This window comes from Echeneis naucrates, chromosome 4, assembly GCF_900963305.1.
Source record: "Echeneis naucrates chromosome 4, fEcheNa1.1, whole genome shotgun sequence".
Lineage (NCBI taxonomy): Eukaryota > Metazoa > Chordata > Actinopteri > Carangiformes > Echeneidae > Echeneis > Echeneis naucrates.
The window spans coordinates 3,854,489-3,873,120 of NC_042514.1; the positions used below are offsets into that span (position 1 = coordinate 3,854,489).

The 18,632-nt window shown below is 41.6% G+C and overlaps 2 protein-coding genes across 6 annotated transcripts; both read left to right on the forward strand.

Annotated features, from left to right (window-relative positions):
* The first annotated feature begins 271 nt into the window (after positions 1 to 271).
* hnrnpm (heterogeneous nuclear ribonucleoprotein M) lies at positions 272 to 7,540 on the forward strand. Of its 5 annotated transcripts, none has more exons than XM_029500462.1 (16): positions 272 to 555; positions 1,420 to 1,601; positions 3,210 to 3,262; positions 3,984 to 3,991; positions 4,080 to 4,173; positions 4,265 to 4,528; positions 4,733 to 4,886; positions 4,996 to 5,045; positions 5,139 to 5,196; positions 5,466 to 5,573; positions 5,690 to 5,737; positions 5,843 to 5,911; positions 6,014 to 6,115; positions 6,248 to 6,837; positions 6,941 to 6,992; positions 7,087 to 7,250. In XM_029500462.1, the coding sequence occupies exons 1-16, from the start codon at positions 422 to 424 to the stop codon at positions 7,248 to 7,250; spliced, it is 2,130 nt and encodes a 709-aa protein (XP_029356322.1). In that variant the 5' UTR covers positions 272 to 421. The 5 variants fall into 5 exon arrangements, with proteins under 5 accessions (XP_029356322.1, XP_029356324.1, XP_029356323.1 ...); XM_029500463.1 differs by having other exon boundaries at positions 422 to 531; XM_029500465.1 differs by having other exon boundaries at positions 422 to 468.
* Positions 7,541 to 7,723: 183 nt separating this feature from the next.
* timm44 (translocase of inner mitochondrial membrane 44 homolog (yeast)) lies at positions 7,724 to 14,014 on the forward strand. The gene is made up of 13 exons (XM_029500490.1): positions 7,724 to 7,763; positions 8,225 to 8,329; positions 8,886 to 9,089; positions 9,187 to 9,267; positions 9,395 to 9,544; positions 9,688 to 9,824; positions 10,048 to 10,133; positions 10,531 to 10,623; positions 10,833 to 10,957; positions 11,287 to 11,337; positions 11,486 to 11,575; positions 12,048 to 12,158; positions 12,906 to 14,014. The coding sequence occupies exons 1-13, from the start codon at positions 7,734 to 7,736 to the stop codon at positions 13,023 to 13,025; spliced, it is 1,383 nt and encodes a 460-aa protein (XP_029356350.1). The 5' UTR covers positions 7,724 to 7,733; the 3' UTR covers positions 13,026 to 14,014.
* Positions 14,015 to 18,632: the final 4,618 nt, after the last annotated feature.

Consider the following 18,632-nt stretch of genomic DNA (forward strand, 5'->3'; position numbering starts at 1 on the left):
ACTTTTTTTTTATCTGCTTTAGACAACACTGATATGAATTGTGAACATAGGAATGTTGATTTTTTAACAGAATTTGAAAGGACAAATTGATAAATAGATAGATCAACTATATATTCTTTCTTCTTCTTTTTTTGTATATCGGTCTGCATCATAGGCATTCTTATTTTGAAAATCCTTTATTTATGAGCTTTATTTTCTAAGACGACATCGGAAGTAGGCAGTTGCGTCACAGCTACTTTTCAAATTCCCATCATCCGTTGGGCGGACAGAGCCGCATCGTCCGCCATTTTCGTTAGCTTGTGTCGCAGGAGTCGTCGGCGCAGCCATTCACATCGCTGTTTATATCTGGTTTTTAGGCAGCTTAAAACTCTTTTGGTGTTTTTTTTTGGAGGGGTGGCTAGATACTGAATTCTGCGAAAAGATGTCCAACGAGCAGGCCGAAATTGCCACCGAGAAAACAGGCCAGCAGCAGCAGCAGCAGCAACAGCCGCCACCGCAGACTCAGCCGCCGCCGCAGCAGCAGCAGCAACAGCAACCGCAGCAGCAGCAGCAGGGGTAAGTGCGTTCATCAGAGGCCCTTTGTTGGCTCTTCAGCCTTAAAAAATACCCCAATCCCTCAGGAGTCCCTTACTCCAACCATAATGTGACGAAAAAGGCTATAATAGCCGTGTTTATTGGCGGGAGACAAACGTCACCGACCGTGCTACGTTTCAATTTTCGTCGGATTACAGCAGTTATGGCGGCCCGTCTCTTCGAAGAGGGGGAGCGCCGCATTTTACGTAACGACAACATTTAATCATAAAGTAGGGTCGCTTCAGCTTTTTGCTGACAAAGCAGTTTGATCATGCAATTTCCTCCTTATTAAGATTTCGCAAATTCTCTTCAGACGTGCAAATTTTGTGAACGTTAGCCTAACAAAGGCCCGGTGCGCCTGAACAGCGGCCTTGCCATGCGACCCAAGTTTCCTCGTCGCTAAAGCGAGCTTGTATTGAATGATTAGACCAGCAGTTCAAACAGCAGCACATCTAAATTAAACTTCTCACATTTTATTAATATTGAATAATTATCTGATATTTATTATTTTCTTTTTTTGTAACCGTGAATCTAGGCCAGGACGTTTATAGCGTTTGCAGAACAAAGAGCCTTTCATAATTGGATTGAGGTACAATCGTGGCCTCATTTTGGCCACCACTAACGAACAAAGGCCATCAAGGAGTGAACAAACTTTGTTTGCACATATCAGCAATTGTGTTCTGTTGCTGCAATTTCCTTTTTTTTTTTTAAAGTATAATTAATTTAATTTTCATCTTGTCGTTATGGTTTTAGTCAGGTTCATAGGAAATGCTCTCATGAATTTTTATTTTATTTATTTTTTTGTTGTTCCTCACATCTTTTAATGGTATCGATCTCTTTACACAGAGAGGTGAATGGGAAAGTTAAGCATGAGCCCAATCAAAGCAGGAAGGAGAGGCCCCAGAAGAGAGGGGGAGGCGGGCGCTACGAACCCTACGGAAATGCAAACAAAAGATACCGTGTCTTTGTTAGCAACATCCCATATGATGTGAAATGGCAAGCTCTCAAAGACCTGATGAAAGAAAAAGGTAAGGTGTCTGGATCGGTGATTGACTAAATCAACTTTACAAAATAGATCCTGGGTCATTTTGTTGACCACTGCAGCTTTGAAGGGCTTTTGGGAATTTGTGCAGGTACATAAGTTGTACAAAGTTGCTTGAGATTTTGTGGTAGTAATTTGGGAAAAGGTTTTGGATGAGGCCCCCCCATTTGTCCGCCAACAAAGGAATTGCTGCAGACTTGAGTAAGTGCTGCAAACCTGGATGTTATACTGAACATTTATTCTCCTTTGAGACTACTATAACCTTTTGTTGGGGGGGTTCTGTGAAGTGAGGGTTGCACGTGTACACATGTTAAGCCTGTGCACTAATGTGAAAGTCCAGTGGTGTGATTATAAAGGGCAAAATGAGATGCGTTTCTCCAAGAAATGCATGACAGGTTATACTGTAGTTTGCTGCAGTGTAATTATTTTTCCTAGAAGCAAGTTGTTTAGTTACAACCTGTTACAAATCAAACCATAATTTAAATTTTGGTCAAAATTTTGGAGCCGAGTCCAAGAAAATCATCTGTAATGCAGCAACTTTCAGCTGGCATTAGCTTAATGTTTTCCTTTAAAAGTTCATTATGGATTTTAATGTGCTGTTATTCATGTGAAAGTGGTTGTTTGATGGGACATTGGAAAGGTTATGATGAATCATAAGTAACCAAATTGGTATTTAAAGCCAAAGCATGTGTGAAGCCGGGTGCAGTCCTCTCTGAGTGCCTGGTGTTTGTTTTATCTCAACTGACTGTGGAGTTAAATTGCATTTTCTTTTTTAGGTTTAACCTTGACAAGCAAATGTTTTCTCAGAAGATCTCCATGTTGTGCCAAACACAGCTATGCGTTGGGGATGTCTTTGGGGTACAGGTCTACAAAATTAAGCAACTTCTTATGCACTGTCCTTGTCTCTAGAGGCTTCGTCACGGATGCCCATACGTTGAACAGAAACGTGACCTGAAATGAAACCGTGGCTGTGAGCGAAGCTAAATCAAAATTCTGATATTGTGAGTCCTAGGTACAGGTCCACCTCACAAACATGTTTGTAGTTAGAGAAGTTTCTGTCCAATAAGAGCTTGTCATCATTCACATTATGGTTACCTTTCTAGTCGTAGAGTTTCTTCTTAGGCTCAGTTGATGCGAAAATGTAGAGATGCATTAGCCTGAGGTTTAAAATGGCGACATTTGACCAAGTATGTGCAGGTTTGCAATGAAATGAGCCGAGGCATTGAATGGGTTTTGATGAATTCTTTGGTTAATTCTCTTTATATAGAAGGTGGTGTGATGCCGTTATATCCAAATAGGAAGGCTGAAGGCCATTTCAACAGTTGTTGTCCTCAGTCTATTGCTTTTGGTGTTTCGGGAGAAGTCAAACAAGGACAGGCTAAGAATCTATATATTTTTTTTTCTAATAAGACCCAAGCTTATTTTTTGTAGACCTGTACCATATTGTGCTGCTGCGGTGCTGGGGGAAGACTCAGGACTGGCAGTCCGAGCTCACTGCCACCGGCCGCCCTACTTGTGTGTCTGCTCTAAACCCCCATTGTTCTCTCGGCTTCTCTCCCCTTGGTGTGTGTCGTCTCTGGAATCTGATTTGTAGTGGGTGAGGTAACGTACGTGGAACACTTAATGGACGCAGAAGGCAAATCGAGGGTAAGTGCAAATACATACAAATAAAAAAAAAATGAATAATCCTAGACAAACCTGTGTTTGTCAGCTTTGGTTTCTTTATTTTCATTGTTGGGAATTGTTCAGATTCAGAAATCTGGTGGAGTGTGTGAGATGGTAACATGCCAGAGGCATGTTTTATTCTGTCGTCTGTGGCAATGTCTTGAGGCCATCCGGAGGGTTGATGCTCTTAAAACAGGTCTTCAGTTTTCTTTGTAGCTAATCCTGTGGGATCGAAGTAGCTGACAGTGTCCCTTTTGGTTGCTGGATTTGCTCCTTGTGAACTAAAGGGATCTTGTCTGAAAGAGGTTGTTAGCAGGCTGTTAGATGGTTGTTAATTAAAACTCATTTTGTAGAACTGCTTTACCAGGACAGTCACTTCCAATATCTTAGTCGGGAATCCTATCTCACTGTGGATTTTCTGCCCTTTGGATGTTGGAAAAAAAATTTATATTCACCAGACTTGTCTGCATTGTGTTAGAGATGGGGAATAATGTGACACTTAATTAATGTAATTTTATTTGGAAGCACAGGGCTGTGGCCAAGGCTCTAGGCTTGTGTGGTGTTGGACTTTTGATTGTGCATGAAAAATGTTTTCTTTGAATAAAATTTAATAACTTCTAAAATGCCTATCTGAACTAAAGTAATTTGAGTTGTTCTTCACTCCTTTCGGTGTGGTCTGTTCTGTCGTCTTCAATCAACAAAGGGTTGTGCGTAAGTATTACATGTATTTACATTTGATCATACCTCTTAGATCGACAGACCAAGGAGTGTTCCTGTACTAATGGGACATGTTTGTCAGTGTCGTTGAGTTTAGGACTGAAGAGCTGATGAAAAAAGCTGTGGAGAAAGTAAACAAGCATAACCTCAATGGACGGCCGCTTAAAGTGAAGGAGGTAGGCATCAGCAAGAATACTGAACTTTCCCCTCAGTGTCCCTTCATGTGATTGTAGGTTGCTTAAGTTGTGTTTTCATATGCTACATTAGGACCCCGACGGTGTGATTGCTCAGAGGGAAATCAACAAGGCTCAGGGTCAAGGACCTCCCGGAGGCCATGGAGGAATGGGAGGAATGGGTGGTATGGGGGGAATGGGTGGAATGGATCGCATGAACATGGATCGAATGGGCCCTGGACCAAATGGCCCCATGGTCAACATTCCTCCCAGCCTGATGAATAACCCCAACATCCCCAATGAGATCATCCATGGACTCCAGGCTGGCAGGATTGGCAGTACAGTCTTTGTGGCTAATGTGAGGCTTTCGCATATTTGCCATTGTTGGGTGTTTGTATTGTCTCAAAACAGGTGTATGAAAAGGGAACAAACTGTAATCAGCAGATTATTAGTTTTTTCCCCTCGTGGAATAACAATCACCTGAGAGATTAATTATTGGAACATTTTCCTCTTCTGTGGGGAGTCAGTGACAATATAATCTCATTGTTCCTTGTGCTTCTAGCTTGACTACAAAGTGGGCTGGAAGAAGCTGAAAGAAGTGTTCAGCATGGCGGGTATGGTGGTGAGAGCTGACATTCTGGAGGACAAGGATGGGAAAAGCAGAGGCATGGGCACAGTAACTTTTGATATGCCCATCGAAGCCGTCCAAGCTGTCTGTATCTTTTTGAAAAATGTTGGCTAATTAGGAAAACAAACTGAATGTTTGGTTGGTATGATAACATTGTTTCAAAGTGCCTTGGTACAATTTCCTTAATGATTTCACAGCTATGTTCAACGGGCAGCTGTTGTTCAACAGGGTCATGCATGTGAAGCTGGTATGTTGTCTAAACCTTTCTATACATTATATCACATTATCACGTGAGTATATGCTGAATGTCTTTTTTTTTTTTTCTCTTCCCCCTCCTCAGGATGAGAAGTCTCTGCCCAAAGATTTTGGACCACCTGACAGAGCAGCTGCTCTTCCCCGTAAGTGTACAATTTAAAAAAAAAAAAAAAAAAAAAAAGGAAAGATTAATAGATTGTACCTGAAATGACTTTTGTTCTGGGTCTGTATTTAACAGTCACCTTCACTGCTAATGGAACCAACCATAGCGTCCTATGCCAGTTAAATTAATATCAATTTAGTGCAGAACTTCAGTATCACATATTTCATAGTCTCTCTTTACTGAAGAAGAGTAATGCTCTGAATAAGTATGTTTCTGGAAACACAAAGTATTGTATCTGTTTTCTCCCAGGTGGTCTAAGTGGTGTTGGTCTGGGCCTGGGACCTGGCGGCCAGCCCATTGATGCGACCCAGCTCAACAGAGGAGGCACTGCAGGAATGAACAACATGGGCCCTGGAGGTACCCTGCTACCGTTTATAAAAAAAAAATAAAAAAATAATAATAATAATAATTAAACGCATGATTAAAAGACAAAATTGAAACTAGGGATTTATCATCCCTCCTCTCACTTCCAGGAATGGAGGGAATGGGCTTTGGCAACATGGGAGGACGTATGGGAGGAGGTATGTTCACAAGTGGCTGTTGCCTTTCCCATGTAATAATCTCATTACATGCAGCTTACAGTTCTGCCGTCTTCTTGCACTAAGACTTCCCCTCCTGTTTTATAGGAATGGACAACTTTGGAGGAATGAACAACATGGAGCGTTTCGGATCTTCTGGGATGGGCAGAATGAACGGTAAGGAGATATTTTGAGATGTGCGAAGCACTCCAAAGCAAGCGTGAATACCTTTCACGTTTTGCTGGACACTTCTAATGGTTTCATCTCTTGCGTTGTCAGAGATGGACCGTGGGATTGGTGGTGCTTTTGACAGGGAGTTTGGGCGAAATGAAATGGGAATGTCTCGCAATAATTTTGGAGACTCCTTTGAAAGAGGAATGGGTTCGTATTTTCAGGATTTTGTTTGAAATTCCTCTAAGAACTCCAATGAGTCTCATCAGCTTTGATGTCCGTTTCAGCAGCAACGTTCAATGTAACCTTTCTTAACTTCCTCTTGTGTTTTATCTCTTACAGGAAACTCGCTGGGTATGGACCGCATGAACTCTGGAATGGACCGGCTGGGAGGCAGCATGGACCGCATGACGGGGATGGATCGCATGGGCATGGACAGGATGGACCGCGTGTCTGACCTGGACAGGCTGGGTTCTGGCTTCGACCGGATGGGCTCAGGGATGGACCGGCTGGGCCCCAGTATGGACAGGCTTGGGCCTGGCCTGGACCGTATGAGCTCCAACATGGACCGCCTCGGCCCAGCTGGGTTTGATCGCTTAGGTCCATCTGGTTTGGATCGCATGGGTTCTGGCATGGACTTCAGTTCCCCGATGAGTATGGAGCGCATGGGCAACACCGGGCTTGACAGAATGGCCAGCAGCTTTGACCGCATGGGCTCCACTGGAGGGCTCGACCGTTTCCCCTCAGGTGGCCTTGACCGCATGACCTCTGGCATGGACCGGATGGGATCTGGAGGTGTCGGTGGCCAGTTCGATCGCTCCGGTGACATGGATCGAGGATTTGGTGGTAATTCCTTTGGAGGAACTGGAGCCGGAGGGCCTGGAACCGGGGGTACCAATATCAGGAAGGGATGCCAGATCTTTGTCAGAAATGTAAGTGTTTACTTACAGGTAATATTGTGAATATAGCCTAAAATCTTTCATGTGATTTGATTATTATTTTTTTTTTTAAATCCCTTTCCAATTTTGTTTTTAGCTGCCATTTGACTTCACCTGGAAGATGCTGAAGGATACTTTCAATACATGCGGTAAGAGTGGTTGGTTGTTGTTTGTAAACATAAGACAATGAGTCTTTTATTTAATATCCAGCTAACTTCTAACCCTGTATTCTTCCTGCTGTAGGCATGGTCCAGTATGCTGATATTAAGATGGAGAACGGCAAGTCCAAGGGCTGTGGTGTGGTCCGCTTTGACAACCCTGAAACTGCTGAGCGCGCCTGCCGGACAATGAACGGCTACCGGCTGAACGGAAGAGAGATTGATGTTAGGATTGATAGGAATGCATAAGTTATTTGTCTACTACATCTGGCATTTCATTTAGTCATGTCCACACACTATGTCATCTGCTTGTCCTGAATCACACACATGTGGATTGTTAGGTATTTGTAACAGTACAAATGTTTTTCTTTTTAGTTGGTAATCTGTAACAGTGAAAGTGTTTTAGTTCTTGAAGATTTTTACTTTTTTCTTTTTCTTTTTAGAGACCAAATTTTAAATTTTCTTTTGTGTTCCTTCACCTGTCATTGCCTTTGTTCTATAAGGTGTTTTGATAAATAAACCTCAGTCTTTGAAACGCTTTTCTGACTTTTGTGTCGTTGCACTTTTCTTGGTCGCCGATCTCGTCAGTTAAAAAAAAAAAGTTTTTAATAAATGTAAATGACTGAAACTCAGACACGCGGAGGTGTGTGTGGTGTCACGTGACCCTGAAACCCCTCCCCTCACGGACATGGAGGTCACCACCGGAAGAAGGTCACAGGCACTACATCCAAGATGGCGGCCCCCTTTCGTCAGTGTTACCGGGTGAGTGGTTGACACATTTTCTTTTCAATTTCAGCGCTTAGAGAGACACGAAATAACAAAACAATTAATCCACGAACTGGATTTCATACGTTTGTGTTTGCTGAATGAAAAATGACGTTTACGGTTTCACAAACAAGTCGACTAACGTGACGTTGGCTAGCTAAGTTAGCCGACTGTTAACACATCCAGATGGTGTTTGGTCTCTGGCTCCACACACCGACGGCAAACTGAATTTTTATCACGTAAAGCCTCAACTCTTTAGCTACGTGTTTCATCTTGTGAGCTGTGTTTTCACGTACAACATATAAATTTGCTCCTTCACAAGCAACTCAACTATCAGCTGGCCTTTAATCCACAAATGACAAAAGGCCCATTGTAGAAATGATCAATGTCATGAGGGTGACTGGGATTCTGTAAACCCGGCTGTAAATTTGAAGATGAGTTTTTGTGTCTCTTTCCAGATAAATGTAAGAAGAGGCTTGGTGGCCTTTCCTTCTTCTCACCTCCTACATTACAATAGACCCAATGTCTTCAGGATACACAGTTTCCTCGCAAGCTCTTTTCAGGTACAAATATATTACTTAAGACCATTAATGTCTGCCTTTGTCTGAGGCGAAGCGCACCACATTATGTTTTGTTCTGCTTTAAAAAGACATGTCGAGTTCCTTTCTGTTTTGATCCAGAAAACAGGACTGAATGATGTGATTACTTTTCAGTTGCAATGATTGGGCATTCTAACGAACAAGCATTTCCCATCACCTCTGGAGAGAAGGATTTGTAGCTGGGGTGTTTCTGTTGTACCACAATATGATGGTAGTGCAGAATGCATAACAACGTTGAGATACATTTCGCCTTCATCAAAAATTGCAGCGCCTGTGATTTGGATAGTGCACTTGGCCATATTGCAGTTTTCAATAAATGGTACAGCCCTATTAGCGTAAACAGAAAACCTTGGAATAAAGTCAACCATGCTGCATATTTGTCATTCAAAGTGGGTCCCATTTTCTTTAATGGTTATTACATTTAGGTTTCTTGAGCCCATAACCAACGTTATGAACATAAAAACAAGCTATATTTCACTGGTCCAGACATACTTTGATTTTCTTTTTTCATATTACCCAGGTGCCTTGGCCATCCCCTCATCAAAAAAGGTATTTGTCAGGGGAGAGAGGTGGCGGAAGAAAAGGTTTCTTGGGGGAGTTTTTGGACAACATTAGGCACGAGTTAAATAAGAACAAGGAAATGAAAGAAAACATCAAGAAGTTCCGTGAGGAGGCCAAAAAACTGGAGGAGTCAGACGCGCTGAAACAAGCACGACGAAAATATGTGAGCACATGACCACACTGAAGACACAACATTGTGTTTGTGCTTCTTTGTTTTAATTACACATTATAACAGTCCTCTCCTATTTTATCTTTCCCAGAAAAGTATAGAGTCTGAAACAGTGAAGACCTCTGAGGTTCTCAAGAAGAAGTTAGGAACAATCTCTGAGACAGTTAAAGAGGTAAATGTGATGTGTATCTTCATCAAATGCAGCCTTTCTTTTTGACTGCCATTTTGTTGAAACCGATCAGTTTGACACTTCCACCCTTACTAGATGTGTGTGTGTGTGTGTGTGTGTGTGAGGACAGGGCATAGAAGAAGTCACTCGAACTGAAATTGGAAAGAAAATTAAGGAGGGAATGGAAGAAGCAGCCAAAACCGCAAAGACTTCTGCAGAGTCTGTCTCAAAGAGCGGAGAGAAGTTGGGGAAGACTGTTGCGTTCAAAGCTATATCTCAGGTAAGGAATCAATTTGCTCTCTGTTCTTCTGCAACTTAACTGTTAACAGCAGTCATTAATTCACAATAAAAAAGTAACAATAATCACAGATAATAAATAATAATCCAGAATATTTTTTTTTCTTGTCTGCTATTTAATTTCAGGGTATGGAGAGTGTGAAGAAAGAGATTGGTGACCTGGGTCACACAGGCCCTTATCGGCCTCCTGCCAGACTCAGGAAGAGGAGTGAGTTCTCCTCCAAGGGAGCAGGGGATGAGAATAAGGTCTTCGAAGCCAATGAGTACGTGAGTGCCATGGCTTTGCACCCAAGTTTGCAAGGATAATCAAATTGTTTTCAGAGGTGAAAGTGGCTGCACTGTGATTTGGAAAAGTTTACTGTTCTTGCTATGAAATGGACGCATTTCCTTTTCTGGGTTAAAATATGATGTTAAACATGAAAACAAATCATAAGTGACACCCATGTTCCTCAGCTAACTGTTCAAACTCTTTATTTTGAAATTTAGGGAAGCAATGGGTGTGGTGCTCCACAAGGACTCAAAATGGTACCAGCAGTGGAAGGACTTCAAAGACAACAATGTGGTGTTCAATAGTATGGAGCAACCTTTCTCTTCCTGTCTGTCTTTGGTCCCTTGTCAGCTCACTTGCAGAAAGCTTTTCATCAGTATACCAGTGTTATTTCATTGCTAATGCACGCAAGCTAGCATAACATCAAAGACTACAGCAGTTTTTGTCCCCACTGGGTTGATTTGTTAAATCGCTGTTTTGAATGTCCGTGTTGATGTTTATGAAGAGTCCTTCTTTTAATGAGCCTCGATTTTTAGTGGTTTTATTCATCATGTTATATTGAGAGAACTGATATTCCTGACAATTTTTTAAAAATAATCTTTATATATGAACTTATGATGAATATGTGTATATGTAGAGGAGAATGAAGCTTCTGTTCTGGGCTCCATTTAAACTTCCTCTCATTCTTATGCTCACTGCAGGGTTCTTCGAAATGAAGATGAAGTACGATGAGAGCGACAATGCCTTTATCAGAGCTTCTCGTGCTGTCACTGACAAGATGACGGACCTCATAGGTGAGAGACCTTTGGTAAAAGAAAGAGATCTAATCAAACTTAAAAAAAAAAAAAAAAAAGAATACACACCAGTATATATGTTTCAGTGTATCTATGAGTACACAAACATAATGAAAACTTTTATGTTATCTATCTTTTGCAGTTTACGTATATTTTTTAGTCGTAGTTTGAACACTGTGTCTCCTGTCCACGTCTGCATGTGCGTTTAGGTGGGCTGTTTTCTAAGACAGAGATGTCAGAGGTATTAACAGAGATTTTGAAGGTGGACCCTTCCTTTGACAAAGATTCCTTTCTCAAGCAGTGTGAACACGACATCATCCCCAACATACTGGAGGTATGTTCCACTGATTACTAACACCAGCTGCATAAAACTCGGCCTGAGTCTGTCAAGTCAAGAATTCTTTTTTATTTTTATCAATATTGAATTTTAGTTGATGCAGCAAGGATTGCCACACAAAAGTACAAACAAAGCTTTGTATACGCAGCTAAAGTAACTACTACTACTATACACTATACTACTATACTATACTATACTACTATATATACTAAACAGGATGACCAACTGCACTGCATGTGATAAGGTCTCCATGTATTCTTGCCAGTGTATTTTGGAAGTAATCATCTTTTGTACGTTTCAATGCTGTGTGTCTTGTCTCCATGCAGGCGATGATCAGAGGGGACCTGGAGGTGCTGAAGGACTGGTCCTATGAAGCAGTACGACCTTTCACACCACTCTGATTTTAAAACGTTGAAACACAGATCCAATGTGCAGACAGTTGTGCACGTTAGCTGCAGTTATATAGGTCTTCATTAAATGTGTGGTCATAATTTTGTTCTATCTTCCTTTTATCATTTATCATAGACATACAGTCAGCTGGCACATCCAATTCAGCAAGCGAGGGCCATGGGACTTCAGTTCCACTCCAAGATCCTGGACATTGACAACATTGATGTAAGTTAGATCAGAATACACTACACAGGATTTATAATGAAATGAGCATTGGCACCACAAGTTTATTTATTTAGTAGTTCAGTGGTTTTAAAATCAAAAGTTGAAATGCTTAAAATGAATTCATAGCTCATTGCAAATAGCTGCAGATTAAAATGAGTCAAAATGATATATAATATGATAAATAAAAGCAAAATACATGATTGACTGTTAACTGAAAATGGTCATGGTTGACAGATTTAGTAAAAAAAATAAATAAAATCTATTAAAACTATTCATTAATGTACAACAAACGACCATATGCAAAATGTCAGCCTGAAAAGTTAACAACCAGGTGTCTTTGTTCCTTTTAAACCTCATGTGCTCTCTTATCTTTTTCTGAAGCAGTTCTTTCTCCATCAACCAGAGTTTCTGTATTTTTCCTTATGACTCGCTGGCTCAGTAAATTGTGTATATGTTTCTGCTCCTGCTCCAGCTGGCCATGGGGAAGATGATGGACCAGGGGCCAGTACTGATTATCACCTTTCAAGCTCAGCTAGTGTTGGTGATCAGAAACACCAAAGGAGAGGTTGTAGAGGGAGACCCTGTAAGTACAAACATATGTGAACAGAAACAGAAATATCACCACCAAAATAAATGATGTGACGCTTGGTTATGTAATGCTACAGAAATGTACACAAATCTGTTCTTATAAATGAGTTCCCCAGACATAATGGAGCCACTTTTTACTATTTATGCATAGATTTTATTTATTTGAACCCAAGACCCAGACTACAGCTTTATAGGCTGTAAAGCAGCAATGTTGTGCACTCAGGGACACCTGTGATTGGTTAAAAAAAAAAAAAAAAAGTGTCCACTCAGTACTGTGCGGTTGGCACCTACACAGTGTTCACAATAAAATACTTCTGCAAGAGGATTAATAGTGGATATACTGTACTTCTAAGTTTTGTAAGCTGACACCTGAAGTCTAGGGTTTAAATAATAGACTCTGCCCTTGTGGAGTCAACTATCAGCTTCCCTTTTCCTGCCATTTGTTTTGTCACAGACTTCCACCACAAAATCTTTTTCCCCTTCCTTAGTTTTAGATACGTGTGCGACATCTAATTGAAAAATAATGCCAGAGATTACTGAAACCATTTCACTAACTAAATTTACCTAACAGTTGAAGGAAGACACATTTATTTACTGAGGCTTTTTTTTTATATATATATATAAAAATGTATAATAGAAAAATGTCATTGTTGGTGTGTATTGGGTGTATTTGTCCTCTTCAGTTACTAAGACACACTGAACAATAAAGAATAAGGGCCCCCACCTGTTTATCTTTCTCCAGGAAAAAGTGCTCAGGATGATGTATGTGTGGGCTCTTTGTCGAGACCAGGAGGAGCTCAACCCACATGCTGCCTGGAGACTGCTTGACATCTCTGCATCCAGCACGGAACAGATCCTCTAAGACTCTGTGATGAGCATAAAGTACACTCACCTTAGGAGAGAACATACTGTACCTGAACTTCCCCCTGAGCTGGCTGGGAAGAAAAGTGCGGGTGGGGGAAGGGAGCATCTGGCGATGAGAGACTCACAATAGATGGGTGGGGGGGCAAGGGCTCACTTCACAACAGAAACATCGTGGGGGAAGTGCTTTGCTGCCCTGGCTTTGGGTTCAGTCCCAACACTTTTCTTTGAGTGTTTGTCACCAATCCTCCACAGTAGGGGGCGGTAGAATATCAATAACTGTCAACTGTACTTTCTGCAACGCCTGCATGGCTGTCTGTTCATTGGATCTTTATGGTGCAGGACAGCTGTTGTTGCATAAATTAAATAATTTAACTTAGGATCAGCTCTTTAGAGATTATGGGGGAAAGATGAGTGGTAGATTTGTACCTGGCCCCCGAGGAACCTCTGAAACATTTCTGCCACCGTCTGTTTCATCAGACTTATAGACTACCTCTCTCTCTGAGGTGTTGTCATCTTGGCGCCTGTGGATTGTGGTGTCATGGCCAATCAGTACTCTCTTCGATCTCTTTTTGTATGATAATTATCCAGTGTGATTGTTAAACCATCAGAGTCTATATTTATTATAAAAAAAGATGGCCCCTGTTTTTCACACTAGCAGAAATTTTTGAGAATAAACAACCATCCTAATATTTTCGCATCTATTCAGAGAATGCTTAAGGCCACACTGAAGAATATTTTCCTAGACTGTGATGTTAGGCGCACTCATTTACTTTGAATGAAATTGTGTCTCTGTGAGGTTAAGCTAATTTAGGTCAGGTAGAACACAAAGGCCTGTACCATGAGGCAGGATTTGAGATTACTGGGTAAGATTCAGGATTATCTCTGGGTTTTCAGATCAGATCAAAGCCTGTCAGAAATTGAAATGTATGGAAAAACTGTAAAGCCAGATAGTAGCAAAATTATTTATAATGAATAAAACACAGCAGTCATCTATTCATGTATTCAGTTAATTTATTCTGTTTACATAGATGGTGCTCCTCAGGGTTTCGCTGTGTAAGCATATATACACAAATTTAATTGCATCACATTAACAGAATTTTAACAGATAACCAGACCTCATTACAAGCCTCTCTAATGTACATATTTCTTAATTCTGTATTTTAAACTCTGATTTTTGCAGACAGCAGTTTATAAGAGGTCGGTGAATGTAGATTACTGCATCAAAATTCAGCCCTTTTGTCAAGCCAATGGGAAATCATATAGTTTAATTTTCTACATTTGGCCCATTTACACTGTCAGATGTCACCACCTCAATTAATATCTCTTATCTGTCTTCAGTCTTATGACCCCCTTTCTTTTTACCATTCTTGCTTTCTGTTGTAAATGCTCTGTCATTTCTTTGTCTTCAGAAATGGGCTTTAATTTTCCTTTGGCTATGTGTCAGTATTCATCAAAGAGCAAATGAAATCTATCAAACACTGGGCTGAATCTTTATTCAGCCCATGTGCTTCACTTATGATCTGTCTGAGGTGTCTTGGTTCGAGGATGCAGATGACAGGGTGTGATCACACCACCGTAGCTGTTCGCCATCTGTGGCAAAAGCCTGACGGCTCGGTACAGATGGTGAGATGCAGGGCATCATGCAGTGTCATGTGAATTTAGATGGGCCTGCTTTTACAGAAGGATTGATTACAACGGCCCTGGTGAGAGGGTAGGGTATAATCTAGCCTGCTTGCATGTGTGCGTTCTGTCTGTCTGTCTGTCTGTGCATGTGGACCCCCAGCTCCCCTGTTCCAGTGCTGTCCTGGATGATGGATCTTCTCGGTTGCTGAGCTGTGCTGAGGTTGCAGCTTGCCAGTGTTGTGCAACAAATGTACAAACAGTTCCTCATACTGGAGGAGCTCTCACAGAAAATTCGCAGCGTGGGGGCGGTGGTCAGCTGGATCCTGCTGGACACCTGCTGACCAAGAGAAGATCAGTCGTGAGGCCTTTTAGAGTGATTTAATTTTAGACAGATTTACATACCTCCAAAGCAGTGTGATAATGAGCTTGCCGAGGCCAGAAAGTTGCTTGCTGAAGGTAATCCATCACACTAAATATGTAGTCACCTTTAGTTTTTGTTGCAGTTTATTACAGCCTTGCAGCTAGTTTCCAGCAGCAGCTGTTTTGAAAACTGTTTCCTGTTTATTCCAACACACATCAAAAGACTTGCATTGCAAAGAATATCAAATCTGGACAAACATGGACCTAACCAAATGGTGTCCAAAGCAATCCATTTGATATTTTTCTGTCTTTAAATGTTACTTTAATGGTGCTGGTGAACCTGAGGCAGTTTGTTAGGACATGTAATGAAAATGTCATCTGACAAAATCACTTTTCCCGTCTGTACAATGCAACCTGGAAGGTAAGAAAAGATTTTTTTTTTGTTCCTTTAATAATCCTGTGATTTCAACCTAAGTTTAACCTCAATACTAGACAACAGAAAAGTAGAACACTTTTCCATGTACAGAGAAAGTGGCGTGATGATGAACATAGGAGGAAGTCCAACCTCATCTATGTGGTGCAATCTCAGTTTCTCTGTTTTTGACTTTGGGACATTTGTAAGTTTCATTCCGTCCTGTTACACTGCTAGCCTTCCTCATGTTTAACTAAACACACACTGGCCATGTGTAGGCAGCACACAATGCAAAGGTCCCAGCCCGGGCTGGCCCTGGGGAGCACCAGCTCCAATCCCAATCACAGCAGTTAAATCCTGTTTGGCTGCTGGACTTTCAACTTCCAGAAAGTTTTGTTCTGTTCTTATTGGCTCCTTTTGTGCCATTTGGGACACATTTGGATAAAGGCCAACACTGAATATCTTTCCCAGGCTGACTGTAGAAGTATTTGATTTGATTTTACCAAGATCGAGAGCCTGTGAGCTACTGAAGGGCTCTGGCTCGACTCGTCTGCGTGTAAACGACTTTCTTCATGCTACACAATGTAACACAAGTGTTGCCATGCCTACAGTAGCACCAAATGTTGCTCTAACTAGCTGGCTGACTGAGCACAGCAACACCAGCTAGGCTTTTGGTTGTGCGATTGATTTGTTTTTGTTGGTTCTCATAAACACCGGCTGCATTTGCTCATTTGTGTGGTGTAAACAGGAAGTGGAGGCCTGACGAGTGTCTAACGAAACATTTTAGTCTGTTTGTTCGTTAAGATTTAAGATGCTGGTGACAGTGGTGATTGTTTGCTGAACTTTGAATGCCTTAGAAGATGTAACTGCAGACACATCGACTCTGCTCTAAAAGGATGAAGGGAGGGTTGATCTTTTCACAAGAACTGAAAAGATACTCTCAGGGAATTTCCCGATTTTTACTGACTATGGATTTTTGGCACTCAAACAAGAGCACTTAAGAGCATGCGTTGTATAAGTGATGATATTAATGGGGATCATTTGCTCCGACTCATAAACAGAATACAAACCTGTCACCGTCTGAAAAGCAAACAAGGTAACGACCAAGCAGCTGGTCGACCGGAGGACTCATCTCACATGCATATGTCTTGCCACACACACACACACACACACACACACACACACACACACACACAGAAGTAGTGCTGGGTCAAGTCCCAAGGAAGTAGGGCAGAACTGCCACATAGACTCTCTCTGTTGACGGGTGAGTGCTGACATCCCACTCCAGCCTTGGATGCAGCAGCACTAACAAGCAGAGTGACAACAGCAGAGGAAGTTTCCAAAAAAAGTAAATAAGAATAAGATCATAAAATATGATCAATACAGAAACAGCTATTAAGAATTCATCAAACATATTTAGGTCTGTTATTCAGTCATTCATCTTCTACTGCTTATCCATTTCCGGGTCACGAGCGGTTCTGGAGCCAATCCCAGCTCACGCTGGGCGGGGGCGGGGTCAACATGGACAGGTCACCAGTCCTTCACAGGGCCAACACACAGAGACAGAGACCGACAACCACTCACACTCAGACCTATGGGCCATTTAGAGTCACCAATTTTAGGTCTGTTAGATGATGTTGAAATCATTATCAGGCTTACAAATTACAATATTTCAGACTGAGAGCCTCCAAAGTGGTACCATTAAAGAAAGTGGACGTGGTGCTCGCTTATGTCTGAGGCTCTATTATTCCACAGCCATTAAATTAGCTATTCATCTTTATATCACTAATGGAAATTTTCCACCACATGTCTTGAGTTTCTTTCCAGTCAACCGCCCTTTTACTTAACATACACACCATTTCCTTTCTTCCCTGTCATCTGTCTGTTGCCCCATTAACCAGGCTGTCCTTGAGCCTCCCTGGTGCCCAGAGTCCTCAAGGGTGATTTAACCAGCATCATTGTTTTCCCACGTCCTCCTTCCATCTAATTATCTTTTTTTAATACATTTGCTCTTAAAACAGAGACCATGCAGGTTAAATTTACTGCAAAATTTTTCTTTATCTGCTTATATCAAACACGAGCATCATGTATTGTGTAGGGGGGAACAATGGCCCTCTTAACCCTCTGAGGGACAAAGAAAAACAATTTTATGCCCCAGATGTTTTCAGATGGCCTTAATGCAATATGACATTGTTCTTATTTGATCTGAAGTCGAGAACTGGATGCTACACCAGCTCTCCGATGTGCCCGCTGCACAGCAAGTCTTCTGGAAAGAGCTCCAAGTGAAGGTCGCCGGAGTCCTTCCGTGTGCGAACGCATGTATGAGCGCTCGCTCTGACCCACATTCCCCGGTGCACTGGGGCACCATGCCAACATAAGAGATAAGAGCATGCAACACACACACAATCATACAAGGGGCCAGACGACGGGGTGGGAAAAGGTCAGGGGTGTTCTGCAGGACTGTTGTGTGTTTGCACAGAGGAGAGGTGTGACCCCTTCTCTTCTGCAGTAGAAACTGATGTCCAAGTGGGTTTAATTATGGTGTAATCTGTCTGAGCAAAGTCTGTTATTCCATGTTTGTCTGTGTTAGCAAACCACGCACAGCATCACAGTGGCCAGGCAACCCGCAGCTGTATTCCTGTCTGGGAGCACAACGCTTTCATGCAGCTATCTGCAAGACTCCACAGCTTGTTGATAAAATGAAATCATTTATTTATCTGTTTGATGGTGGGAAACTATTTCAGCAACTGTAATATAAATAATTAAACCAAAAATGTAACAAAGAACCTCTTTTAAGCTGTGGGCAGTTCAAACAGAGAGTAGCTTTCTTTATCTGAACAGGTGAAAGTACATTTCAAAAGAAAATAATTGAAAAATGTATTTTTTGTCGTCTCCTGAATCCGCTTGTAGTGGCTAATATTAATCCTTTCAGGTTGGGAATCCCCGTTCTTGTAGTTTCTGGGCATGCAGATATGTCTAGTTGATGTAAAAAAAGGTGGAGTAGCTTTGTACTTTGGCTGAAAAGAACTCTGAAAAGAGTGCAATAACACGTCTTAAAGGCTTGTGTTTGGGGATATTGCCTCGCAGTAAAATTACATTTTTCTTTTAAAGGTTATCCTGCACCTTCAACTGTTTTCAGGATCTAATATGGAGTAGCCTATTAAAAGTCAGCAGTCAATATATCTTTATCTCATTTTCATATATCACTCT

Bases quoted from the DNA above. Each gene is read 5' to 3' on its own strand.
- hnrnpm (XM_029500462.1), top strand. From the start codon at position 422: ATGTCCAACGAGCAGGCCGAAATTGCCACCGAGAAAACAGGCCAGCAG. The intron at 4,887-4,995 runs GTATCTTTTTGA...ATGATTTCACAG, and splicing joins CGAAGCCGTCCAAGCTGTCT to CTATGTTCAACGGGCAGCTG. The intron at 5,046-5,138 runs GTATGTTGTCTA...CCCCCTCCTCAG, and splicing joins GGGTCATGCATGTGAAGCTG to GATGAGAAGTCTCTGCCCAA.
- timm44 (XM_029500490.1), top strand. From the start codon at position 7,734: ATGGCGGCCCCCTTTCGTCAGTGTTACCGG. The intron at 10,134-10,530 runs GTATGGAGCAAC...TGCTCACTGCAG, and splicing joins CAACAATGTGGTGTTCAATA to GGTTCTTCGAAATGAAGATG. The intron at 10,624-10,832 runs GTGAGAGACCTT...ATGTGCGTTTAG, and splicing joins CAAGATGACGGACCTCATAG to GTGGGCTGTTTTCTAAGACA.